The sequence below is a fragment of the Sebastes fasciatus genome, chromosome 3 (assembly GCF_043250625.1).
Source record: "Sebastes fasciatus isolate fSebFas1 chromosome 3, fSebFas1.pri, whole genome shotgun sequence".
Lineage (NCBI taxonomy): Eukaryota > Metazoa > Chordata > Actinopteri > Perciformes > Sebastidae > Sebastes > Sebastes fasciatus.
Window position 1 is genome coordinate 29943414 of NC_133797.1, and position 27044 is coordinate 29970457.

The following is a 27044-nucleotide window of genomic DNA, read 5'->3' on the forward strand; positions in this document are numbered from 1 at the left end:
ATCAGGAGAAGGAGATGGGGATGGATTGGCCATACACTCCGGAAACCCGGTACCAGCATCACCAGGCAGGCCCTTAGATGGAACCCACAAGGCAAAAGAAGGAGAGGCCGGCCCAAGAACACCTGGCGCAAGGACCTTGACACGGACATCACACAGAGCGGGCTGACATGGAAACAACTGGAGAGGAAAGCCCAGGCGGACTGTGGTCAACGGCCTATGCTCCACAAAGGAGCGAAAGGCTTTGAATGATGAATGAATGTATTTCCCTGTGGAATGAGCGTTTCAATACTTTCACAGTATTTATATAGCACTTAAGCCTCCTTTATAAAAGAAAAAACATGAAAATCTCACTTTTTTTATAATATGGGACCTTTAATGGGGTCAGAACATAATATGATATATTTTCGGTGCTTTTACTCTGAAAATCCCCGACCGGAAAGATCCCCCGGGCAGCTCGGTGTCATGGAGATCTGGGAGGTAACGTTACTCTTACAGAAGTATAACTACATTTAGGTAAAGGTGGTGCAGGAAAAGTTGGGAGAGAAACCTTGATGGTGTGAGTGTCTTCGACGAGCTCCAGTTTACATTTTCAGTTAAAGACACTTATCGTTTTGTAAGCAGTCACCGTCTCCCGGAACCAACGGCTGTTTAACGGACACATTTAACGGTAAGAGAGCAGCTAACCGTTAAACGTAATCTGCGCATTCTTGGAAGTTGTCGAGTTGGCAGCAGAGGTAATGTTGCTAGCTAGCTGGCTGGTTCAACGCCCATTCATTTAGTTTATCGTGTTTATTTCGCTCACTAAACTAGCAGTAGTTATGTCCCTGTTCGTGTGTAATGTGTTACCTTACAACCACTGACGCTTTGCTCTGCAGCAGCACAGCTAACAGTGAAGTAGCCGAGAGGTAACTGTGATAAGAGCTCAGTGTCTGTTAGACGTGGCTGAGCTGAGCTGAGCTGAGCTGCTATGAAAGGCTCTTTATTCCTCCAGCAGGCTGTAACGGTGCGACTGGGACTGCAGCTCTGATGAGCTGCTGAGATGGGAAGACTTGATGGTTTATAAACGAGGATTTAAGTGTTAGAAAATAAATCAATCTGAAGTTTTCTTGCTCGTCGTAGTTAATCAGACATTTTTAAAGATGAGACACTTGTGATATATAAGGACAGATTAATGGAAATGCACTGTTAAGTGTAAAATATAGCTGCAACTAATGATTATTTTCATTATCAATAAATCTGTCAGTTTTCACAATAAAAAAAAAAATCTTTAAATTGTTTTTGATCCACCAACAACTCAAAACCTAAATATGTTAAATTAACTGTCACAAAGAAGACACAAGAAGAAGAAAATCCTCATAATTTACATGCTGGAGTAGCTGAATGTTTGGCTTTTTTGCTTAAAAAATTAATCGAAATAGTTGCCAATTATTTTCTAGTCAGATGACTAAAATCAGACATTTTTAAAGATGACACACTTTTTAGCACAGTGAAATATAAGGACAGATACATGGAAATGCACTGTGTTGTGTGTAACATATAGCTGCAACTAATGATTATTTTCATTATCCATTAATCTGCCAGTTTTCACAATAAAAAAAAAAATCCTTTCCTTAAATTGCTTTTGATCCACCAACAACTCAAAACCTAGATATGTTAAGTTAACTGTCACACAGAAGACACAAGAAAAAGAAGAAAATCCTCATAATTGACATGCTGGAATAACTAAATGTTTGTCTTTTTTTTTCTTGAAAAATTAATCAAAATAGTTGCCAATTATTTCCCTGTCAGTTGACTAAATGATTAATTGACCTATAACTTAAAAGGTGATTTTGGTGAACCATGATGGATTGATTTGAGCAGGAAAAAAAAAGAGTGAAAAATGTCCCCAAAAAAAGTCTGAAAAAATGATTTTGTAAAAATGCTGGGAAAAAAAGACACTGAAAAAAGTCCGAAAAAAAAGTTTGAAAAATGTCCCGAAAAAAACACTCTGAAAAACGTTGGAAAAAAAGTTTGAAAAAAGTTTGAAAAAAAAGTTTGAAAAATGTTGGAATAAAAGTATGAAATATGTCCGAAAAAAAAGTCTGGAAAAGAAAAGTTTGAAAAATGCTGAAAAAAAGATTCTGAAAAACGTTGGAAAAAAAGTCTGAAAAAATGTCCATTAAAAAAAAAAAAGTCTGGAAAAAAATGTTGGAATAAAAGTTTGTAATATATCTGAAAAAAAGTTTGAAAAATGTTGGAATAAAAGTTTGTAATATGTCCGAAAAAAAAGTCTGAAAAATGCTGGAAAAAAACACTCTGAAAAACGTTGAAAAAAAGCCCATTAAAAAAAAAAAAAAGTTTGGAAAATGCTGGAAAAAAAGACTCTGAAAAAAGTTTGAAAAAAAGTTTGAAAAATGCTAGAAAAAAAGACTGAAAGTCTGAAAAAAAAGTTTGTAATATGTCTGAAAAAAAAGTTTGTAATATGTCTGAAAAAAAGTTTGAAAAATGTTGGAATAAAAGTTTGTAATATGTCCGAAAAAAAAGTTTGAAAAATGCTGGAAAAAAACACTCTGAAAAACGTTGGAAAAAAGTCTGAAAAAAGTCCATTAAAAAAAAAAAAGTCTGGAAAAAAATGTTGGAATAAAAGTTTGTAATATATCTGAAAAAAAGTTTGAAAAATGTTGGAATAAAAGTTTGTAATATGTCCGAAAAAAAAGTCTGAAAAATGCTGGAAAAAAACACTCTGAAAAACGTTGAAAAAAAGCCCATTAAAAAAAAAAAAAAGTTTGGAAAATGTTGGGGAAAAAAGTCTAAAAAATGTGTGAAGAAAAAAAAAAAATCTGAAAAATGTCCCAAACAAAAGCCTGAAAAATGTCTGAAAAAAAGTCTGAAAAAAAAGTTGGAAAAAAAGTCTGAAAAAATGTCCATTTAAAAAAAAAAAGTCTGAAAAAAAGTTTGAAGAATGTTGGGGGAAAAAAAGTATAAACCAAGTCTGAAAAAGGTTTAAAAAAAAAAAAAAAAAAAAGTCTGAAAAAATGTTGGTAAATAAAAAAGTCTAAACAATGTCTTTTTTCAGACATTGTTTAGACTTTTTTATTTACCAACATTTTTTCAGACTTTTTTTTTTATAAACCTTTTTCGGTTTATAAAAAAAAAAGTCTGAAAAAATGTTGGTAAATAAAAAAGTCTAAACAATGTCTGAAAAAGGTTTATAAAAAAAAAAAAAAAAAAGTCTGAAAAAATGTTGGTATATAAAAAAGTCTAAACAATGTCTGAAAAAGGTAAAAAAAAAAAAAAAGTTGTAAACGGATGTAAAAAGTAAATAAAATGTAAAGTGACATTCAGAAAGTTATTTAAGACCTGTGGAGTTTACCTACTCTCTCATGCTTCATGTTTTTTTTCTGTGTTCTCTCCTCTTTCAGATGTTTCAGATAAAGAGGATCTGTTGCATTGGTGCCGGGTATGTAGGAGGCCCGACATGTAGTGTGATCGCCCACATGTGTCCAGAGATCACCGTGACCGTTGTGGATATCAATGAGACCCGCATCAAAGCCTGGAATTCGGACACTCTGCCCATATATGAGGTATTACATCAATGTAGTTATTCAAAGAATTTTTATATCATTAACAGGAATAATACAACTTCAACAAGGACTGGGTCATATTTCATTAGTGCCTTTTCCCCTACATTCTTATCTCACTTTTGAGAGCCATATATCTGAAATGAGTTGCCGGTTTCATCAAACTTCATGACAATGTTGAAAAAGTAGATGCAGCTAGGCAACTGCTCCGGCCAATGTTTTTGTACAATATTGCTCCATCGTGGGACAAATGAAACATAAATTAGTTCCAGACCACTCAGTGGTGCAACTTCTCTACGTCAGCCACAACCACAAGGTATTACATCATCATGACTAGCGTAAAGGGCAGTCAATGACCAGTCATTGAGAACTCGTATTACATTTGTAACTGTTTGTGTCATGTTTGTCCTACACATTCACTGACACACCCTCCCTGTCACTTCCTCCCACTTCAGCCGGGTCTGAAAGAGGTAGTTGAATCATGCAGAGGGAGAAATTTGTTCTTCTCAACAGACATCGACCCAGCCATCAGGGACGCAGACCTCGTCTTTATCTCTGTGAGTAACAGTTGCAGTTGTAACAGTATCAGTTCCTCCCTCACACTCATACTGACACACAGTTTGACCAGCTAAAGAAATAAATCTGACATTTATGACACATTAGTGAATTCATTGGACTGAATTCTCCCCCCCCCCCCCCCCCCCCCCCCCCCCCAAAGGTGAACACCCCAACCAAGACCTATGGGATGGGGAAGGGTCGTGCAGCTGACCTCAAGTTCATTGAGGCATGTGCTCGGCGGATTGTGGAGGTGTCTGATGGCTACAAGATAGTCACAGAGAAGAGCACCGTCCCGGTTCGAGCTGCTGAGAGCATTAGACGGATATTTGATGCCAACACCAAGCCCAGCCTCAACCTACATGTGAGTGTGTTATTGTACTGTATAAGAATGAAACTCTGATATCTGTTGTTCTGCGAGTTTCTAAAGTTGTTGTGCTATAGGTGCTGTCCAACCCAGAGTTCCTGGCAGAAGGAACAGCAGTGAAGGATCTGAAGGAGCCGGACCGCGTCCTGATTGGTGGAGACGAAACAGCCGAAGGTCAAAGGGCAATTAAAGCTCTGTGTGCCGTCTATGAGCACTGGGTCCCCAAAGAACGCATCATCACCACCAACACATGGTCATCCGAGCTGTCCAAACTGGTGAGTGTAGGGCGGCAACTAACGATTATTAGGGCCCGAGCTCAAAAGCGCGTGAAGCGCGACAATGAGACGCACCCAAACTCTGACGCTCTCGTCGATTAGATAGCTCACCCAGTAACGTTGTTGTTTTTCGCTCTTAACTTTGTCACCAGTAGCTGCAGTTTTGACTTCATGAATGTAATGGGGGACCAAATAACATACTGATATGCTTTTAGTCATGATTATAGGTGATGACAGCACAATATCTGAAATTACAGGCACCAGAAGCTAATAAAAAAAGTGCAGTGCATTTCTTTTACCTGTAGTCTCTATTTTTCTTCAGATTACATTAATTGCATAACTAATGATGTTTTGAGAAGAAATAAGTTCACATATTGCTATGATGATTGTTTCTTACAGTAGTTTATTCTTGGGTCCTTCATTTAAGAACCCCAGTCTGTAGTCCTTGTATGTTAAACAAATCGGTAGGATGAGGGTTAAAAAATCTGCTTTTTCAGACTCCCAAATATTGATAACCATATTGGCCTCAAAAACTGTTGGGCTGTAGTCCATAACCCAAATGTCAAAGAAAAGTATCAAACTCACATTTGAGATGCTTGAACCAGCATGTAAGGTAATTGGTACTTTTGATTGAAGAATGACTAAAACAATCTGTCGATTAAGTTTCTCTTGACTAATTGATCACTAATTGTTTCCTTTGTGTTCCTTTGAGTGTCCTATACTATGTTGTAGTTGTAAATACAATCTCTAAAAAAAAAATATTGTGTGTGCTTGTATAGGCAGCCAATGCATTCCTGGCGCAGCGGATCAGCAGCATCAATAGTATCAGCGCTCTCTGTGAGGCCACCGGGGCCGATGTGGAGGAGGTCGCCAAGGCCATTGGTATGGACCAGAGAATAGGCAGCAAGTTTCTCAAAGCCAGCATAGGTAAGAAAAACATCCAAAAGATGTAAAGTTTCATTCATGTACACACAGATTAAAGGTACCATATGTAACTTCTTACATGTATGAATCGATTTGTATTGCCAATATGTGAACGGATTGTAACGCAACTTAAAAACGGAGACTTTCCCGACTGTGGACCGATTTCTATGTAAAGGACTCGGGACGTTTTTTTCTGGGAAAATCCAAAGGATGTGACGTTTAAGCGCGCTCCCGAGTGCCTTGCCTCTCTTCAGCCCCACTATAGTGTCAATAGTGTGTAGCTAATGTAGCAAAATACTGTCTTGAGTGGATAACAATAGCTAATTCATCCAGAATCCCAGGGTTGATCTGGCTGGTAAACTGGCTAGCTTGCCGTTTGCTAATTACTTTATCAGCTAACGTGATCCATGATACTAACTTATGAACTATGACAAACAGTGTTGATTTTAGCCAACAATAAATGATGTAACGGAACAAAGCAAAGGTGTATAACTAACGATTGCTTTCTACTAGCCAAGAGCTAGTAGAATGGATCTAGCATTGGTTGCTTCGTTAAAGAAATAACAGAGCGTAGAACACCAAATTCAGGTATTCAACAAAGCCGTGTAATAAATGATTGTAATGTAATGCTGCCCCACTGTTTTGTCCGTTGCCCAGGATGCTTACTCACGCCTACGGAGTGCGAGCAACGGGAGTTCACTTAATGGCCACCGGTGTCATTAATAACAAGGATTTTCTAAAAGTCCCACATGGCACCTTTAAGTGTTGCCTTCTAGCTCATTGTTTCTCTGACACTCTGGTCAGGTTTTGGTGGAAGCTGTTTCCAGAAGGACGTTCTGAATTTGGTTTACCTGTGCGAAGCCCTCAACCTTCCTGAGGTCGCCTCCTACTGGCAGCAGGTGAGAACTACACCGCATAGCATCTCTTTTTTCTGAAGGTCTCTGCTCGCTGTATTCACCTTATTCTCAATCTGTGTTTGTGATGTTTTCTCAGGTGATCGACATGAACGAGTACCAAAGGCGGCGATTTGCATGCAGGATTATTGACTGCCTCTTCAACACTGTTACTGGTAAAAAGATCGCTCTGCTGGGCTTCTCCTTCAAAAAAGACACCGGTGACACAAGGTTAGTCTCATTTCATGTTGTTTGTTTTACTCATTCCCTTCTCACATCCTTGTGGACATTTGTCACCTCCCAGTTCTTTGTTTTTCTTTTATATTTCTTTCCAACAACTTTTTTTATGTTGATCATTAACTTGGGATTGTTTGTATGATCACACTGGACTCCACACTATTACTTGCAAACATAATGTGGTGAACTATGGCCCTGATAAGAGTTGACACTAGGGTGTGTGTGTTTTTGTCGCAACTGCAGGGAGTCGTCCAGTATCTACATCTCTAAGTATCTGATGGATGAGGGAGCCAAGCTGTTCATCTACGACCCCAAAGTTCTTAAGGAACAAATCATTCATGACCTCTCCCAGCCCAACATCTCAGAGGACAACCCAGGAAGAGGTGTGTGTGCTCTTCTCAAGGTTCAAATACAGCTCTGGAAAGCTTGCAAAATCTCCATGTTTTCATTAGTGTATAATCACCTGAAAATAAGAATCATTGTGTTTTCGTTAGCTTAGAATGAGCCCTTCATATCTACCTAGGGAGCTGGTCCTCTTCACGGAGTCCACCTTGTTGCTCCGCCATGTTTCTACAGTAGCCCAGAACCCCAAACCAAACACTGTTAACTTCTCCTGCTTGGGAGTCAATTACGTTACTCGCTGTCATCGCCGCCGCCGCTCTCTCTCGCTTCACCACTCACTTCCCATGTACAAAACATTATATAGACCAAACGATTGAGAAAAAATAAATAAGTTAGTGGCAGCCCTAAGGCCAAAACACACCGGCGCCAAGAGCCGCCGCATTATTTTCTATGTACACACTGGCAGCAGCTAAGCGTGCGCCAGCGCTCATTGATGCGCTGCCCTGCGACGATTCAAGCTACTGTCCCATTTCCAGCCTCGCTGCCCCTGAAAAAACATATATTCTTCCACTTGTACCCTGCTTCTTACATCCCGGCTCCTGTAGCTGCTCTTCTTCTCTGCTCTCGTGGCAGCTTGACTTTTAATCTCCTCACTCACCTCTTGCTGTCGCCGTCTCTCGCGTGTCGATGAATGGATGAGGAGAGACTAGTTGTTGAGGTCGAGAAATATTCTGAACTATACGATCCACAATGGCTATAAAGATATTGCCTGGCGAGCCATAGCTCTGGAGATCGGCTCTTAAGGTGAGAAATCAAGTTTAAGTAGTTGGTGTCCACACATGATTTAAAGCTAATGCAGTTACTCTGATCTTTTATTTTAGTAAAAGTAGTAATAACAGAGTGTAAAAATACTCTAGACGTGCTGCACCGCGACACTTCCTATTGGTGCTACGGGTGGCACTTGACGAGTGCCATATGTGTTTTCAGCTTTAGAAGTTATTCATATTGTACGTCATGTTCTTTGGTTGTTATTCAGTGATTCATTGGTCCCTCATTTTAAGAACAAAATTGAAAATGATTGAATGTTGAATGTTTTTAAAGATAAAAACATTCAGTCATTTGTTCTTTTTTTTTAATGCTTCACTGACGAGACTTGTTTTTTCTTCTTAGTGTCGGAGCTGGTGACTGTGACCACAGACCCTTATGAGGCCTGCACGAGCGCACATGCATTGGTCATCTGCACTGAGTGGGACATGTTTAAGGTCACAATCACACATTGTTTTTTTCCTACCATCTTATAAATTTCTTCAACTTGGGGGGGAAAGAAAACCGTAAAGTCCTCACACCTCTCTAATTCCACCATAGGAGCTGGACTATGAGAAGATTTACAAGAAGATGCTGAAGCCGGCCTTCATATTCGATGGTCGCAGAGTGCTGGACCACCTCCATGCTAGCCTCCACAACATTGGCTTCCAGGTGAGCAGACAGAAAACACACCATACTGTAACGCATCTCATACAAAATCAAAATGAAAGTTGGTGAACTGACTGATGTTGAGCTTATATCATTTTGCTGCTTTTCTGTCGGCAGATCGAAACCATCGGTAAGAAAGTGACCGCAACACGAATCCCCTACACCCCGGCAGCGGTTTGTCCTCGCAACACTGCCAGTGAACCTCCCACCAAGAAAGCCAAAGTCTAAAACTCACTTCACCTCCACACACACGACATGCAACACATTCCTCTCTCAACCTTTTTATTGCTGGTGAAACATTTCATTCAGGTCCAACCCCCGTCTGTTGTCGGTACACGCCTAATGATCAAAAAGGCCAGAACAGCGTGACTAACTGCTGCCCTGCAGTCGGCCTGAGAGGACGAAGTTGAGCCTTCAGTCCAAAATTGAGTGAATGTGATCCATGAATGTGTTCCGAGTCTTTGGAAGAAGTTTAGTGATAAACCGTCACTTTTTATACAATTAGCATTTATCAACAAAACATTTTAGATGCAGTCATCTATCGCACCGTCTATTTCAAGTGAACACTATTAGTGAATATACTTTCCTACAGTATTTACTATATAATCAAGTATTGTTGCTAAATGGCAAAATAGTTTTATACAATTCTTTTAAATATTTTTTATAAATCATGTTAATCAATATCTGTCCTCTGTATCAGTGACTTTTTACTAAAAACGGCAATACAATAAAATGTGATGTATGTCCTTAATTTGTGCCTGATGATTATTCCAAATCAATGGAAAGAGAAAAAAAAAAGTGACACAAAAATGAAAACCAGCAGATGTGGACTGATGAGTTTTAATTCTTTAAATATGAAAGTACATTTTAAACATTTGTTTTGTCCAAACCATTAGTTTGCAAAATAAACACATCTTTCTTGTTGAGGTGTAAAGTTTAAATATTTTTTACGTTAGAAAAAGCAGTTTGAGCCCAAATGTGTCTCTTTATCAGATACAGTCAAAAGTACCTCTTTTGGTACTTCTGTACCTGACAAAAGGCTGATTTGGGCTCATTTTTCTAACGTAATAGAAATTTAAGACGTAGCGTTCGACAGTGTTGCAGCCATATATTTTTTTTTTTGTATCATGGAGCTGCTGCAAGAACCCTCAGACCAAAAAAAACTAAACGCTTCATTAAATCCGTCCTGAAGCAGCAGACATCAAAGAGCTCATAAACGGAGCGTGCGGTTAAAGATCAGTAGCTCTCTATCAGAGGTCCAGGGCCCCTGAGGGGAGGGAGGTCATGATGGATGTGATTTAGGAGCCCCCTGAGGTGCAGAGACGGCAAATTACAACCACTGCTAACACCAGGTTGTACTTTCTCCTGGCAGGGTTACATGGACAGTCTGTACTCAGTTTGTCTACATATCTGCTGCTGCTTGTTCTCTTTGATCTCCTCTCCCTAAAACGTTAGACCTCTGGGTCGTCACAGGTGAAACGTGGAGGACAAGTACATTAAGAAGGAACAGAATGGTCCCTGTACTTACATGAGGTCTTGTTCATGTCACGTCTGCCTTTTTTGACTTGCACAACTTATTACTCATATATATATATTTAAAGTGTTTCCTGTGCTGTAGCTTACAATGATGCATTGTGGTACGGCAGGTGTAAAGCTAATTTTGTCACTGTTTGTGTATAGTAGTTATAGGTTGGGAGCAGACTAGAGGGAGAAAGCCTCTAGAGGCTGCTGGTTTGGTGCTTTTCATTCTGCTATAGTGACTTCTGCTTTTCTCTTATTCAGTAGATTCTTCAGGAAGAACTCGCCTGTAAAAGAGAAAAGACGGATTAGAAAAATGAAACTAAATGAACGAATACATTTACCTGGCTGTCTACTATGTTTTATGATATAGCAGTGACCAGATGCAAGCAGTGACCAGAACCTGTCCAACCGATGGCCTATTTTAGTTTCACATGATCGTTCTGTTCACTCACTCACACATACTTCATAGCCACAAAAATATTTTTTGGTTTAATTGCTGATGTTTTGAAATCTTAAAGTTCAAAGTAGTGAAAATGTCATTAAAAAAAATTCAGGGTTATAATAGGTTTGAATTTTCAATTAGTTTTATATTATTTTTAGTTTTGACTTTTTGTTTTCCTTTTAGTTTAGTTTTAGTTAGTTTTTGGAGTGTGTTTGCCAGTTTTAGTTTAGTTTCAGTATTTCAGAAACGTTTAGTTTTTATATTTTTAGTTTTACGTTTGTTTTTGTTAAGGCCAGGTATAATGTCTCAGATGTAGCTACATTTACAACACGAATGTTGACGCAAATTCATGCCGTCTCCTTTTTACAGTTGTGATATATTATAGCTAAAAAAAAAAAAAGGCTGAAATTAATTTATGTTCATTTTTTATTTTACTTTTAAAATCAGGAAATATAGTTTTAGTTTTTCTTAAAAGATTTTTAATTAGTTTCAGTTTACAAAAAATTTTCCACTGCTTATTTTAGTTTTAGTTTACTATAACAGTCCCTTTGTAAACTGTTGACACTGCTCGGTGGATTATCATTATTATTTTTGAAAGATGTTACTGCTGCTGAATTTTCCAATGTAAATTTTCAGCATAAACAACATTGTATTCACCTACATTGTATTATGTCTCAGAGACAGATATCTCAACCTAAAACTATCTGCATGTCTGGATACCACTCGGGCTAAGTGAGAAAATATAGTTTTTTTTCAATTTCGGTGCATTGACCGTTTACGCTGCTGTTGCACTCCTTGTACAGTGATTCACTTTTAATGAGTTTAAACTCACTGCATTAAATTGGGCCATTCATAACTCGTGCTCGTTAAAACTGTGCAAGATAGTGTGTGTTTCTCACCTGCTTTGTAGGAGGATCGCACCAGTGGCCCGCTGGCTGTGTAAACGAAGCCCATATCATTCCCAACTTTCTCCCAGTGGGCAAACTTCTCTGGAGTGACATATTCATCCACCTGCACCCAAACACACATGGTCACAGTGTGCATTCATTTACCAAATGTGCATTTTTCTAGCAACACTGTTGCCTTAGTAAAAGGGGAAAGTGTAATGTGCTCACTTTTAGGTGGCGTTTAGTGGGCTGCATGTACTGGCCCAGTGTTAGACAGTCCACTCTTGCCTCTCGCAACTCTGCAACATCACCACAACAGTGTGGTCAGGAAATTGTTGTACTTTGCATCACAATTTTGGAAGTATGTCTATGTGTACAAACCAGTCAAGGTGTTGAAGACCTGTTGGTCAGTCTCGCCCAGTCCCAGCATGATGGACGTCTTGGTGAGCACATCGGGTTTGACCTCTTTAGCGTGCTTAAGGACACTCAGAGACTGGTCAATGTTTGCTCTGGGGTCACGCACAAACCTGCAAACAGATGGAAATACTGAGCAACTGAAATAATCATCAAAAAGGGTAAAAATATACCAAGATTACCATTAACAATTCTTCTCCACACTTCTACAGTGTGTCTTCCCCGTGTTTACACGTCTGCAGTTTCTTGTATTTATACTGACAGAAATGGCTGTGATGTGCCCCCTGCTGGTCAGTGTGTGTACAACTGTCCTCCTGCCTAAGACTGACTTCCCTTTTGTGGCAGAGCTGTAACTAAGTATAGTAAAACAACTACACAATGTATTTCTAAAAATATAAACTCGATTTTATATCAGCCAGCTCACATATGCTGGAAAGTGTGTTGGCAACTTTTAAACTTTGCTAGATAACAACTTAACATGACACATTTTACAGTGCTCTTGCATATCACTGTAAACATGTTTTCCTATTGTGCAACAGACAAAATAATGAAACAGTTTGTTGTCTGACTTTTTTTTTACTGATACCTCTGTAATTATTAAAAAACCCTGTTATTCCTTTGGCTTGTTGGCTGATCAGAGGCCACTAAAATCAGACTGAATTCAAGGCATTCAGGTTTTAATTAATGTTGAAACAGAGATTAGATGCTCAGCTTCTAACTTTGAGCATTTATCATCTTAGAAAAGAAGTAAGAGCCAATATATAAACGGCTGGTAAAATACAGAGGCAATATGCTGAGGCTCAGTCGGTACCTTTGCAGTTCTCGCACTGTCTCCACATTGTGGGCATACACATCCAACCCTGACAGGGCGATCTTCTCTACTGCCGCCAAGTCACCGCGAAAATCAGGGGTCAGACATTCAACCAGTATCCGAGAGTCCCTAAGATGAGGATGACAAAAGTGCTTATTTATTCATTTTGCACAGATATTAAGATACAAATACCAGATGATTCCAAGAGGGATGGGAGATTATACCTTTCCTTCAGGTTGGAGACGGTCTTAGCAAAGTGTTCTGCCCCTCCATCAGCAATATCTGCAAAATAAAAAGGAAAATGTGGCTTTACAGGCCATCACTGCGGACTAAAACTTTACTTCGTAAACCTTTTTAAATCTATTAAGAGGAAATTTTGTATTCTGTAAAAACTATTTTGAAAAATATGACTAATACCGTTTGTAAATCCTTGCATTTTTGCTGATTTAAAAGTCGCATGACTGACAGACCTTATATAAAGAAACCAGAAATGAGCTCAGATTCCATCCTGATGAAGATAATGGTAGCCAGAAATATTTGGGGAGTAAAGCATGGTATGTTAGGAAAGAGTTGTGCAACGTGTTTTCATTTTGATGGACTTATACTGACACTGTTCCTCACTGTGTGTGTGTGTGTGTGTTAAAGTTAGAAAAGTAATGGTTCCTTTTCTCCTTGTAAAAGTTTCATTGCTGGCAATGGTGCAACGTCACACCTAGGAATGATTATGTAGATACATCGAGTTAGGGAGCATTACCATCTCTATCGACTGAGGTGAGAACCACGTAGTCCAGCCCCCAGGCAGCGATGGCCTTGGCTGTGTTGTAGGGCTCGTCTGGGTCCAGAGGTGGAGGCCGACGGGCCGTCTTTATGGAGCAGAACCTGCAGCCACGGGTACACGTGTCCCCCATCAGCTACATACAAAGAGAGAGAAAAAAACCAAAACCTTAGTTATATGTATGTCGTATAACTGGAGCAAATAATCCATACAGATATGTATCATAACATGTTCTCTTGTGACAAGTGTGTCTACTTTTTTGGAAAATGTTAGCTTGTACAGACACGTGCACATGTGCTAGATGTACAGAGATGATATCAAAGTGCTTTTTTGTGGTTTTATATAACTGTCAGTAAAATTCAGTTGCACCAGAGTCACGTACCATGATGGTGGCTGTGGCTGTGGCGTACTCTCCTCCTCCCCAACATTCCCCAATGTTGGGACACCTGGCCTCCTCACACACCTGAGAAAAAACACAGTCTTCAAATGCACAAGAACTGACACAGGGTGATTGGACTTGTCTTCAGTGTCAGTAGTATTTATCAGACATCTTATATATAGATAGGCCCTCATATAAAAATCATGTAAGTTTGCAATTTGATAAAGATGTTACAAAAAAATCCAAATTGTTGTCTGTATTTGGAGGGCAAGTATTATTACCGAGGTAAAATTCCTGATATCACTTGAGCCATGTATTTGAAGGATATAGTTGAAGCAAGCATTTCTTTTGCATATGGGTTTCAAGATGTCAGAGGGACTGCTCTTATTTTCCTTCTAGCTAAATATTACAGCCATAAGTCAAAATTCCATTTAAGAAAACCACCGTCTTCACTGTCTTCATGAACGATGTCAAAAATGTTGAAATATTTTTTTTTCTTCACAACTTACCGTGTGCAGGTTGAGGTCTCTCAGTGTGTTCTTCAGCTTGTTGTAGTTTTTCCCGATGGGGATCTCCGTCTTCAGCCATGGAGGAAGGCGCAGCCTGTTCCAAAAACAGCAGCAGAGCCATTCACTAAATGTGCAAGAGTGGTCTTGTCTCCATGTAGGTGTGGACAACGTCTTCTGTCACTGTATATGTACTATCATTATTATCAGCCTTTTTATTATTAGTAGTAGTAGTAGTCATATTTCTATTATTATTACTGATATTACTATTATCACTCTATTACATCCACTGCTATTGATTAATTCTGTAAGATAAGATAAAGATAAGATAAGATATACTTTTATTGTCCCAGTGGGGAAATTTTTCCTGGACTCCGTCCAACTGCAGTTACAAACACTAAATTGAACTAGCATCAACAACAATAATAAACGATTCCACACAAGACAGGGAAACAGTTCCACAGAAACAGATGTTTCAACACATACACAGTCCACCTACATAATGCCACATACTATCACACACACCATGGCAGGTATTGCACCCAGATAGTGCACTGCACCGTCTACCGTCTTGCCCACATTGCACAGACAATAGCCCAATATTACACAGATGCAACATATTGCACTGTCCCAATTTAACATATTGCACTGTCCTTATGATAGCTTTATGTTACGAGTTGTTGAGAAGTTTAATAAACATCGGGTATATAGAATATGGTGCATCTTTACTTTTTACTCTTGTTGGGTCTCTAAATGATAGAATATGGTCTAGACCTGCTCTATATGAAAAACGTCTTGAGATAACTTCTGTTGTGATTTGACACTCTCTAAAATTCAATTGAATTGAATATGTCACCAGACATTGGGATACAGTAACTTTGCCCTTTTCGTGGAGCAGTGAAACTTCAAGGTGAGAAAACAAGCATGAAAAATTGCTGCTCAGCCCATTATCATGAAAACAATTACAATCTCTCAGAACTAAACCTACACATCACTTTTAACAGATCCTCTGTGAAGTGTAGTTTAGAGCAAATGCATGACTTACATGAGATTGCATCACCACACATCCACTACTGAACACTGGATGGATGGGGAGGATCTACCTCATGACACTTAGACCTCAAGTTGATTGATTTCAGCACAGTCTGGCAGAGAAAGCATGGTCTGACCTGGTCTTTGAACCCTTTTGATAACACTCTACACACACAGATAACACATGCTATCTCACCTCTCTCCCTTCTCTCTCTTCAGGTTGCCTCTGTACTCTGCCCACTTGCTTTTCTCCGATAGATCCCCTGAGATGAAGTCTTGTAGATCCGGCCCGTCGTCCTCCAGCAGCTCCTTCTTCTTCCTGTCAGCTCGGTCTGGGGAGGATTTCACCACAGTGGACAAACAGCTGGTGTAAACCTGCACGAGAGGAAGAGGACTGGTGGTTAGTTCAGGCTTCACAGAGTCTCTTTGCACAATCACACACTGTCATGATGTTATAATACACACTTCTTAGGGTAGTTACAAAACAGCCTGAAGTTACAAAACATAACACAAGGCCTGTGACCATGACTACTACAACCATGGCTACAACCATGGCAACAACAACCGACGGTAGCCGTTATAACCGTTAGTTTGTTAGTTGGAGAATAATCGAGCAGTGTAAATACTCACTGGTGGGATGCATCTGGGACTGAGCCACAGATGGTTTGTGGAGAAACGACCTGCTACACAACAACTTTGTTTGAGCAGCGCCATGACTTTAGCAAGCAGGACGACGGTCATTGACAAACAATCCTCGACTGCTTTGGTCTTGTGATGCGTTCACGTGATGTACGCAGACTGGGAAGATAGAGAAACCTCTCTATTTTCCGCGGATCATTCCAACGCTAGTTAAATGCGCTAAAATAGTTTTTTTAATTCAAGATATGTCCTAATGAGGTTTAAAACATCTTGTGTAAAGTAGACTAATTTAGACGGCTTATATGAAAGGTTTTTCCCCCACTCGGGTTCATCGTGCGGTTTTTACAAACTGACTTTGAATGCGACAGAGCCAACTGGGAGGAAATAGTGATGGGAATTCCGGATCTTTTTAATGAGCCAGATCATTTGGCTCAGCTCACCAAAGAAGAGCCAGCTCTTTCGGCTCCCAAACGGCTCTTCATTTTACCACTTCTGCCTTTTATAATTCAGCCAAATTTAGCACTGTTTTGACCTTTAATTAGTATGTGTGCATATATATCATTTAAATTATTCAATATAATTGTACTAAACCTTATAATTTCCAGAATATCATAATTGTACATGCTGCTTCGTTTCCGACTGTCACTCATCTTGTCTCATATTCGCGCATCACAATCCTCTCTCTCTTTCTCTCCTCCTCTCCCGCCTGCTCCGTACCTGTAGACCATCAGCGCGCCTATGATCCTTGTCTATCATCACCTGATTGGTCACACGGACGTCATTAACACAACATTCAGTCACAGTCAGTGCATGGAGTGCCTGTGGAGCGGAGAAGATCGTCCTATCATTCTGCCTTGAATTAATTAAAGAAAACAAAAAAACGGCTCTCAGATGGGATTCGGCTCTTATCGTTCACTTAAAAGAGCCGGCTCAAAGAACCGGCTCGTTCGTGACCGACACATCACTAGGAGGAATGCTAATAGCGGGACATTAAAACAACATCTGTATGCTACTTAGTGCGTATTCCTAATATTTACAGCTAAACTATTATTGCTACATTATAAATATAATATAGCATTTATATACTACGAAAATGTGGTGACCATCAAGAAGTTCCTCCTCGATTGACTTGTCTTGTCTGATGACGTCACGTACGTGCTCTACAATTGCGTCGTGACGTCCTTCCGTCCTCCTTTCCTCTGCTACCGGCGAGGTGAGGATAGCTGATGAAATGTACCGTGGCTTTCATCTAACTCCATCTGTGGCTATTAAACATGTTTTTGAGTTAAATTAGAACTACCTGACTCGGGATAGTGTTCTGGTTCATTACACAGGCTGTATTTTTGCTTTGACTGTAGGTTTGTGAGGATATATGTTGGTTGTTATTCACATTGATGACAGTCAGTCTGAGGCCTGCTGGTGCTGGTGGATCTCTGTCCTGCTCAGGGCCTTCAGCACGTTTATAACAATACTACTGTTAAAAGATAGTGTTGTTGTGAGTTCAGCTGCTTAATACGCTTATTAATATGTAGCAGAAGTATTCCTGTTAAGTACATATGAGTGTCTAATGTAGTCTACTGGTAGCATTATCTCAAATGCTAGTAGCTATACTGCAGAGTGGCTGTGCTGAGTCTCATGCTGGACACCTCATCTTACAGTGTCCTGTATTACAGTGGCCACATTGTAGTCAGAAACCTGTTTAAATGGGGAATCTAAGTATAATCCTGTAGTTGTATGATGTGCAACATGCCATGTAAAACTTGGCACACTTTGTAGCCTGAACTTTAGATGTATAGCTGTGGAAAGTTTATTTGTTTTGCACAATTTAAGTCTATACAACATAACAAAAAAATAGATGAATAATATACAGTGCAGGAAGAGGCAAAAAAAAACACTTGGCTTATCTGAAGCCTCCACCTAGAGACAAGATTAATATAAAGAAATAATGACTACATAATAGTGATAACAATTAGGGAAAGATATATATATAATAACAATACAGTAAATATATCAAAAGTTAAGCTGTCACACACATCATAAGGGATGCAAACTTGCATTAAACACACATTGTGTCTGTTTTTTTTTACAGAATGAAGACCATTCTCAGCAGCCAGTCTGTCGACATCCCCGACAATGGTAAGAAACTGGTGATTTTTTACACACTTATAAGTATAATCCTGAGATACTTGGGCTTTAACATCTAAGTTGTATGGAGTGTGGCTTCTTACTCTTGTATGTGTGTTTTTGCAGTCGAGGTGAAGTTGAAGGGGCGGACAGTGACGGTCAAGGGGCCCCGTGGCAAACTCGTCAGGGAGTTCAATCACATCAACCTGGAGCTCAGTCTGCTGGGCAAGAAACAGAAGAAGGTAAGGAGGAACAATACTTTTGTGCTACAACAGCAATTTGAAGGCGGGTTCAAACACCACTGCGATTTGATTACATTGTTACCACGATAACGCATGAAAAGTGATATAAGATAATCAAACTGATGCTCAAAGCAGTGATCTGTGTTCCAGTTATGAAGAGTGGTCTCATGTAATGCATATGTGTAAAAGTAGAATGAAAAATTGTTACTCATATCATCACAATGAAGTCGAATGACAATATTTAGAAGCCCTTGTCTCAATGCGCTCAAATAACTCAGAAGGGTGACTCAATGCAGTTGATCAGCTCCGTTATTTATAACCTTTATTTAACTATGAAGTCTCTTTGAGATTAAAACCTCTTTTACAAGTGAGGCCAAGACAGGGTCAAATAGCAGTGTCTAACACATAACAAAACAATAATGAATCAAGGCAGCAACAATGGGTACAACAAAATACATTACATCATACAGTGCATTAACAGGGTAGCATGTTGGGCATGTGTTTATTTAATTGAAGCAACTGCAGCTAGCAGTGGTCACTTCCTTTATTCTTTAAGTTTAAAATCACTTAAAGCGAAGGGTCTTATGATTGACTATTTGTTGAACAGGGTCCTAGAGTTTGTAGCCGACATACCGTTTAGGGCTGCAAGTAACATTTACTGTATTTTTTTTGTTGATATTGTTACATCTGACAGTTTTTTCAATTCATTTTAATCTGAGAATTGCGAGTAACTTGTTAAAAATGGCCTTATCATTATGTCAGTGATGTCTTCTAGTTGTTTTCCGACAATGAAAGTGATTTGAGTCGCTGTGCTGTCTTCCTCAGCTTCGTGTGGATAAATGGTGGGGAAACAGGAAGGAGTTGGCCACGGTCCGCACCATCTGCAGCCACGTCCAGAACATGATCAAGGGAGTCACTTTGGTGAGTCCACAGTTGAATTTGTCTGCGTTATTGACAAAGGCAAATTGTACCAATGCCAGACTGCTGCAATAACATCTGTGCCCAGCCTTTATGGTGGGATTAGTATGTTTTGTAGTCATGGCTTCTGCTCTGGCTGGCTGGTTATTGTTGTTAGAACAATTTATTTTGTTTGCCTTTACGTTGTGGCTCAATGCTTTTCTCGCTTCTGTCTGACTGCAGGGTTTCCGGTACAAAATGCGTTCTGTGTACGCCCATTTCCCAATCAACGTAGTCATTCAGGAAACTGGAACTCTGGTGGAGATCAGGAACTTCCTGGGAGAGAAGTACATCCGCCGTGTCCGAATGAGAACTGGTGAGTCTGCTGCAAGTTATGGAGATAATTCGGGCTGTTCTCGACCAAAGACATTCTTGTTCGAATAACACTTATACAATTTTGTCAACTAATTGATTAGTTGATTTAATCGATTGATCGATCTGTGAAACTGAGTTCCTCCACAAAGAATCGCACAAAAGCACCACCTGAAAATCTTGTTTACCAGAGATGTGCTCAGAAGTTTCTTGGAAATAAGTCATTCAGTATGAAAAAAAGCGTAAAAAAGACTGCCCTTGTCCCTCGCCAAATGCCCTCGCCTTGCCCAGCAGCTCTACCTCCATCTGTCTGGGTAAATTAGAGGCATTGTGATGCGCTTTATCTTGTTCCCAGGTTTTAAAATTGCGCTGTAGAAGTGCAGTTTGTTTTACCACTTATTGTATTTAATTTGATAAAGTGTGACAGTTATTTTATCCCATTGTGAGTAGTTATAAAAAAAGTTCTCTCTCTCTCTTCCAGGTGTGAATTGTGCCGTCTCAACCGTCCAGAAGGACGAGCTGGTGCTGGAGGGTAACGACATTGAGCTGGTGTCAAACTCAGGTACACTGTCTACCCTTTTCTCTACAGCTGTTCTACATGGCACAGTAATTTTTCTCCACATTGGAGAGGAAGGATTCATAACACTACCCCTGCTAAGATCTTTCTCCATGTTTGAACCCAGACATTCTGCTCCCTGGGTGTTAAAACTCCTCAATTAAGGTGTTGCAGATGGTTTGTCATTATTTCGTCAGCAAGGTCCCTGACATAACCAGTTCAGTTCAGTGATGCTGCCTTGAAGCTTGGTATATTAATACTTTAAAACACAAATCCAGAAATCTGTTGGTGACAATGTGATTGGCTGGTACCTCTCCCCCAAAACTACATTTCTGTGCTGCTAGTTTCACATCAGTCGTATGGTGTTGTAGTTAATCCTGTCAAATCCTGTCTTCATGTATAGCCCCCTCTTCCATTCTACAGAATCAATAGCATATTTTCCTGAACTGTCAACATGAGTATGACACTTAAGGTCATATAAAGTAGTACTCTTCCTCATTAACATTTGAGTTGCACTCTCGGGCTGTCAACGAATGTTCTAAATTTGAATATTTATTCAAATAGTAAAAACTAAAACAGATTTGAATATGAAAATGTATATTCAACTGTGAAAAGGAAGCAGCTCTACCATGGCTGTCTGAATTATGCACACTGAATAAAAGGATGGGAGTCACACAATGATACTTTCATTAATTGAAAATGAAATAAAACGTTAGGTCAAGTTGAACGAGGAATAATTCAACAACCGTAATGGTGTCAGAGAATTTGGCCACAGAGAGAGTGACGCAGTGTCCTAACGGCAGGCGTTGCGGTACGTCATGTAAACACACCACGTACCTATCGGAGGTTATATCTCCTGTGTGCTCGAGATCACACAGGAGATGTAACCTCTTGAAAGATGGGCGAGTAGTACGTGTTATCTTCTGACATTTAGGGAGATAGATATTTGAATAGTTCTAATCTGTGTTTATTTAGAATGAATATTCAAAGGCCAATTTTGACAGCCCTAGTGCACTCATAGTGTTATCATTGATAAATGTTGTGATGTAGAAAATTGCAGCCATTTCTTTGTGTGATTTAAATTATACTGTAAAATTCAGTTAATTCTAGCACTTAAGACAGTGGTTCCCAAACTATTAAGGTTTGTTTCGGTTTATAGTTGAAGCAAAGTCAAGGTTACATATGTGCTGAGTCGTGAGCACTTAAAACAAAAGTGATTTGAATTACTTTTAGAGCTCTGAAGACAAAAATAACCATCATTTACAGCAAAGATTCATGTCCCCCAAAAATGGCACAATGACCCAGATATATATACCCACTGCCAACCCACTGAGTTCATTGACTTTCTTATCTATAATGTCAAGAATGATGTCCAGTAGGGCTGCATGATCTTGAGAAAATATCCAATTGTAATTCAACTGAAATTGTGATATGATTTGTGATATTAAAGGTAATGATGATTTTTAAATCATTATACTTATTTTCACTTGGAAAAACATTTTAAAGTGATTATGGTGTGATTTTTGCAGGGATCTGTACCAAACTAAGATTTTCTCTTAAGTCTATAGAATATGTTGTGTTGGCCTGGACACCTTTGCTGCACAACAGTAATTGTGCAATAATTGTGTTCATCCCCCGTCAGTCTGACCTTTCCTCAGTCTCTCCCCTCCATCCTTCTCTGTACTTACTGTGATCCCATGTGTGACGTGACGTGTTGCTCATCATCCCAACCTTTCTCCGTTCCAGCTGCTCTGATCCAACAGGCCACCACAGTCAAAAACAAGGATATCAGAAAGTTCTTGGACGGTATTTACGTGTCTGAGAAGGGAACAGTATTGGATAAGGCTCAGTAAAAGTTACATCTGCACTCGCTGAGGTTAGACAATGCCGTCGAAGCCTCCCTCGTGGCCTGTCTGTTTTCTTTTTCTTTGCATGTTCTTTACACTGTCTGATGTCTTGGTGGCGATGCAAAAAGACATTTTTTACTTTTTCTTTTAATTGCTCAATTTCCACTGTTAGAGATTTCTGCATGCTTTCTTTGTGTTTGCAATGCAAACCTTTTATTTTAAAGTTATTAGGGCTGGGCAATATGATATAAAACAATGTGATAATACCATCATCATCAAGTAATGAGTATTTTCAGGATTAACTCTTTTAATCAGACCAACAATCCAAAACTCAGAATACATTTACTGTCATATATGACAAAGAAAAGCATCAAAACATGCTAGATAGATGCTGGAGCCAGCAAATGTCTGGCTTTTTTGCTTGAAAAATGAAATGACACAATTGATCAAAATAGTTGTTTTTCTCTCAATAGAATAATTCAATTGATTAATCGTGACCATTCTAATACTGATATTTGCCTGGTATCTGAAAAATACAATTCTCGTCTCAACTGAGAAACTAATTTGAGTTTAATTTCTAAAATAAGAAAATAACCGTGGTACTGAACGCTTTCAGTTGTTTCTGGAGGTATGCCACTTCCAAATTTTTATATCTCGTTTTCGTTGCAGCGATTGTCACTTTAGTATGGAGGACGGAACCTGCCAAAATCCAAAATGAACTCGATAAATACATAAATATGCCATTAAATGTTCCAAAATAATTAAAATAAATAGTCATTAATTGATAAAATATGACATAAATTGGTTAATTTGGTTAAATTTTGGTTTTAATTTGCTTTATTTATGTACCTTTGTATTAATTCCCAAATCTATCTACTCTTCTATTGAATTTTCCATTTAATTTATTTATGTATTTCTAAAATTTAAATTTATTTACATTTGCAAAAATGAAATGAATAAATGAAAGGGAAAAATAACTAGAGTAGAAAGGGGAATTAATACAATGGTAAATATAGAAGCATCAATTTGTCACATTTTATCAATTAATGCCTACATTCATTTTGAATTATTTTTGTTACATTTAATGCCATTTATTTATCGAGTAATTTTTGGCAGGTTCTGTCTTCATACTATTGGGCATCTGTTAAATAAATGTATTACTGATATATCCCAACATGGCAGGTTTATTTAAAGAAATGCAAGTACAATGAATAGTGTCAATATTTTTTATATTTTATGACATCAAAACTCTTTATATGCAAGCTAACAATCCATATTTGTTTAATTAATTTGGGCCACACAGTTTTGTTAAACAATATATCATCACAATATGGTTCCACTGAAAGTCTATAATTATTAATATTGATCTGTTGCCCGGCCATGTGTGTTCCAACATTTTTTTTAACTTCAATTTAATGTCTTCATTTAACTAACCACAGCATGCATCTATAATCTGAGTTGTTAAATCTTATTGGTAGAAACAAAACATTTTTAATAGCGCTCATGTCATGCAGGCTATTTAGCATGTTGTGGTAATATACGGTTTACATTAAACCACCTACCTGTTGCATGTGACCAGGTCTCTCCCTTCACACTCGGCTCTTCTGTTTCTTTTCAGCGGCTTTGATCCAACAGGCCACCACGGTCAGAAAGAAGGACATCAGGAAGTTCCTGGACGGCATCTACGTCAGCGAGAAGACCACTGTGGTCGAGCAAGATGCCGAATAATATTTCACCATGTCCTGTTATGACCAATAAAACTCCCAACTTTTCCAAATCATCTGTTCTCTGGTTCATTTTGTTAGCTGCTGCAGGTCACAATGGGTTTAGCTGAAACGGCACTTGTGGAATAAATTTGTCAAAAATATAAATGTGATAACAATTGAACAACAATAACCGTGACTCAAAAGTATAAATGGGAAAATTCAGGTTACAATGAATGAACAAAGGAGATTAGATCTGCATTAAAAAATCACAATCTGCTGTCAGTGTTTCTATTTATACACACTGTTGGAAGTTTAATGGTATTAATGTAATAGTAAATACAGGCAAAATATAATACGGCTATAAAATTGTGAAATCTCAATATATATATATATTAAAAAAAAGGTATTTAATCCTGCTTGTTGTCGTTTGTACAGCCATAATGAAACAACAGTGAGTGGTGGAAGAAGTATTCACGTCCTTTACTTCAGTAAAAGTAGAAATACTGTTACAAGTAAAAGTCCTATATTCAAAATCTTAAGTAAATGTACAAACGTAGGCTATTGGCATCAAAATATACTTAAAATACCAAAAGTAAAAGTACTCATGCAGACTGGCCCATTTTGTTATAATTATTGATCCATTAATGTGTCAATGTCAAGGTCACTGACCTCACGTCCATACCATTCTCGTGATATCTCGGGAACGCCTTGAGCAAATTCTTTAAATTTGGCACAAATGTCCACTTGACTCGAGGATGAACTGGTTAGATTTTGGTGGTCAAAGGTCACTGTGACCTCATAAAACACCTTTTTTGGCCTTAAATCAAGAATATATATTCTAATTATGACATTTTTACACAAATATCTAACAGGATAAAATGATGAAGTGATGACATTTTGGACAGACATGGATGTAAACTTGACCGGTTGGCGGAGGCATACAACCACAAGGTGGTAATTCAAGTTTATTGATGTAGCTTTTTGCATCTTGACAACATCTCAAAGCACACACACATATTTAGGTTATGGTTTTACTCACTTCACAAGGCAGGTTATGTAACTTTTACATAAAAAGATACTCTATTAATCGCTCATCATCCAAACGCCTTAGGAACTTCCCGTTTGCAAGGGGACCAAAAGTGTGTCAGACATTTTCTTATACTTATATGTATGTATATATATATATATTTTAGATACATGTTATGGTGTCACCATCTGGACAAACACAAAGTTATTCAAATGGAAATACTCAGAGGTCATTTCACATGCACTTGAAACTGTCCCAAGAGGTTTTCGGCTGTGGAAATATACAACTTCTTCTTCTCCAAATCTGAATTTAAAAAAACATTACAAATCTTCCCCATTGCTTTATGCAAAAGAAAAATGTATACAGAGTGTTGTAATGACTACTGCAGTGAGGAAGGGCAGGGTAACGTACAGTAGCTGGCCAATCTTTCCTCAACTAATGACTGTTGTTTCTGAGGAGCAACGGAAGGAACAATGTGTGAATTACAGAATAATAGCACTATAAAATCTGTACAAAGTGTCTGACTTTGACACCGAAGACCACAGTTCATGTCCCGCCACCTACCATCAGTTTTCTTTATTTTTCTATTTATTATATATTTTTTAATTATATGAGGTGGCACAATCAATTGATGTATAAAATATTATTCTGCTGTTTTAGGATTCAAATTAAATGTAAAAATCTTGTTCCCTTGAAAATTAAAAAAAGTTCCCTCATTTACATTTTACATCATCTTTTTCAAAAATAACCTGGACACTCACTTGCTCAATCTAAATAATCAGAACATTTTACTGGGTAATATCCATAAAGTGAAACTTGATTATTCTCATATTTTATCTAATTCATTATAAGTGTGTCTTACATATTTTCTAAGCTTTATGTTTTAATTTCTATGTGGTCCTGCTATGTTGGCCAGGACGCTCCTGCAAAAGAGGTTTAAATTAAGTGACATATTTAGGCTACATCATGCAAGGGGTCTAACAGACGGCCTTCTTTTAATCAATATCTGATCGATTTGTTAAGTTTTATAAGTCTCACATTTTAGAATTGAAAATTAAAAAATCATGTGTAATATGTCAAAATATATTTTAATTATCTCTAATAGCATACTGTAAGCATGTCTGCAGGACAGATAATAATGCACACAGTGCACTTTCATAGACTAAGCTACTGGAGTTACCCTGCACTATATTCATTTTTAACAGTCTATTCTGCACTATATTCACTTTTTTAATAGTCGTGTATCACAGCTGTTACCCTGCACTATATTCACTTTTTTAATAGTCGTGTATCACAGCTGTTACCCTGCACTATATTCACTTTTAACAATTTTCTTCATCTCCTTTTATTTTTATATCTGGTATATATTTTTTGTACTTTGTACTTTTTTTACTACTAACTTCTTTACTGCCTTTTTACTAACATGTTTTGCACTATGGAACTGTGATGCTGGAAACTTGAATTTCCCTCGGGATAAATAAAGTTACTATCTATCTATCTATCTATCTAACTATCTATCTATCTATCTAATCAGCTGTGCTGCTCATCCCACAAATGCATGATCCTTACAAGTTGGACATCACAAGTTTCCAGACTTTTCCCCCCCAGTCTATTTAGGCTACATCATGCTCTAAGCTGCATCTAGGGGTCTAACAGACGCCCTTCTTTTAATCAATATCTGATCGATTTGTTAAGTTTTATTAGTCTGAGATTTTAGAATAGAAAACAAAAAAATGTGTAATATGTCAAAATATATTTTAATTATCTCTAATAGCATATATACTGTATAAATTTAATATTAAATATATTCATATTTCTTCTATTTATAACCCTATTTACTTTCCCCTATCTCTTGTTCTTTTTCTTCTCTTTTCATATTTTGGCTACATCATGCAAGGGGTCTAACAGACACCCTTCTTTTAATCAATATCTGATCGATTTGTTAAGTTTTATCAGTCTCACATTTTAGAATAGAAAACTAAAAAATGTGTTATATGTCAAAATATATTTTAATTATCTCTAATAGCATACTGTATAAATTTAATATTAAATATATTCATATTTCTTCTATTTATAACCCAATTTACTTTCCCCTTTCTCTTGTTCTTTTTCTTCTCTTTTCATATTTTGGGTAATTTCTTTGTTGTTTTCCTGTCTTGTGTAAATTATTTTTATAATGAAAATAAAACACAAAAAGGCACGCTCTGTGACGCACGTGACGCACAGACGTAAACATGACGT

General features: G+C 38.1%; 3 protein-coding genes across 4 annotated transcripts; 2 read left to right on the forward strand and 1 right to left on the reverse strand.

The window, feature by feature from the left end:
• The first annotated feature begins 448 nt into the window (after nucleotides 1–448).
• Nucleotides 449–9372, forward strand: ugdh (UDP-glucose 6-dehydrogenase). Its single transcript, XM_074630115.1, has 12 exons — nucleotides 449–667; nucleotides 3402–3563; nucleotides 4016–4117; nucleotides 4279–4479; nucleotides 4560–4757; nucleotides 5537–5684; nucleotides 6486–6580; nucleotides 6675–6805; nucleotides 7055–7194; nucleotides 8324–8415; nucleotides 8519–8629; nucleotides 8744–9372. Exons 2-12 carry the CDS (start codon nucleotides 3402–3404, stop codon nucleotides 8852–8854), a joined length of 1491 nt encoding a protein of 496 aa, XP_074486216.1. The 5' UTR covers nucleotides 449–667; the 3' UTR covers nucleotides 8855–9372.
• Nucleotides 9373–9450: 78 nt separating this feature from the next.
• lias (lipoic acid synthetase) lies at nucleotides 9451–16212 on the reverse strand. Its single transcript, XM_074630116.1, has 11 exons — nucleotides 16024–16212; nucleotides 15590–15768; nucleotides 14365–14458; nucleotides 13859–13939; nucleotides 13456–13612; nucleotides 12926–12983; nucleotides 12702–12830; nucleotides 11858–12003; nucleotides 11705–11775; nucleotides 11489–11600; nucleotides 9451–10431 (listed from the first exon to the last, which is right to left on the reverse strand). The coding sequence occupies exons 1-11, from the start codon at nucleotides 16132–16134 to the stop codon at nucleotides 10370–10372; spliced, it is 1200 nt and encodes a 399-aa protein (XP_074486217.1). The 5' UTR covers nucleotides 16135–16212; the 3' UTR covers nucleotides 9451–10369.
• A 1008-nt stretch (nucleotides 16213–17220) lies between these two features.
• On the forward strand, nucleotides 17221–23850 carry rpl9 (ribosomal protein L9). 2 transcript variants are annotated; one of them, XM_074630118.1, is made up of 8 exons: nucleotides 17221–17245; nucleotides 18122–18168; nucleotides 18283–18398; nucleotides 19224–19319; nucleotides 19539–19671; nucleotides 20149–20229; nucleotides 21970–22099; nucleotides 23689–23850. In XM_074630118.1, the coding sequence occupies exons 2-7, from the start codon at nucleotides 18123–18125 to the stop codon at nucleotides 22074–22076; spliced, it is 579 nt and encodes a 192-aa protein (XP_074486219.1). In that variant the 5' UTR covers nucleotides 17221–17245; nucleotide 18122; the 3' UTR covers nucleotides 22077–22099; nucleotides 23689–23850. The 2 variants fall into 2 exon arrangements, with proteins under 2 accessions (XP_074486219.1, XP_074486218.1); XM_074630117.1 differs by lacking the exon at nucleotides 17221–17245 and adding an exon at nucleotides 17362–17386.
• Nucleotides 23851–27044: the final 3194 nt, after the last annotated feature.

Bases quoted from the DNA above. Each gene is read 5' to 3' on its own strand.
- ugdh (XM_074630115.1), top strand. From the start codon at position 3,402: ATGTTTCAGATAAAGAGGATCTGTTGCATTGGTGCCGGGTATGTAGGA. The intron at 4,758-5,536 runs GTGAGTGTAGGG...GTGCTTGTATAG, and splicing joins CATCCGAGCTGTCCAAACTG to GCAGCCAATGCATTCCTGGC. The intron at 6,581-6,674 runs GTGAGAACTACA...ATGTTTTCTCAG, and splicing joins TCGCCTCCTACTGGCAGCAG to GTGATCGACATGAACGAGTA.
- lias (XM_074630116.1), bottom strand. From the start codon at position 16,134: ATGACCGTCGTCCTGCTTGCTAAAGTCATGGCGCTGCTCAAACAAAGT. The intron at 14,459-15,589 runs GTGAGATAGCAT...TTTTTGGAACAG, and splicing joins AAGAGAGAGAAGGGAGAGAG to GCTGCGCCTTCCTCCATGGC. The intron at 11,776-11,857 runs GTTTGTACACAT...GTGATGTTGCAG, and splicing joins GGTCTTCAACACCTTGACTG to AGTTGCGAGAGGCAAGAGTG.
- rpl9 (XM_074630118.1), top strand. From the start codon at position 18,123: ATGAAGACCATTCTCAGCAGCCAGTCTGTCGACATCCCCGACAATG. The intron at 19,320-19,538 runs GTGAGTCCACAG...GTCTGACTGCAG, and splicing joins TGATCAAGGGAGTCACTTTG to GGTTTCCGGTACAAAATGCG. The intron at 19,672-20,148 runs GTGAGTCTGCTG...TCTCTCTTCCAG, and splicing joins CCGTGTCCGAATGAGAACTG to GTGTGAATTGTGCCGTCTCA.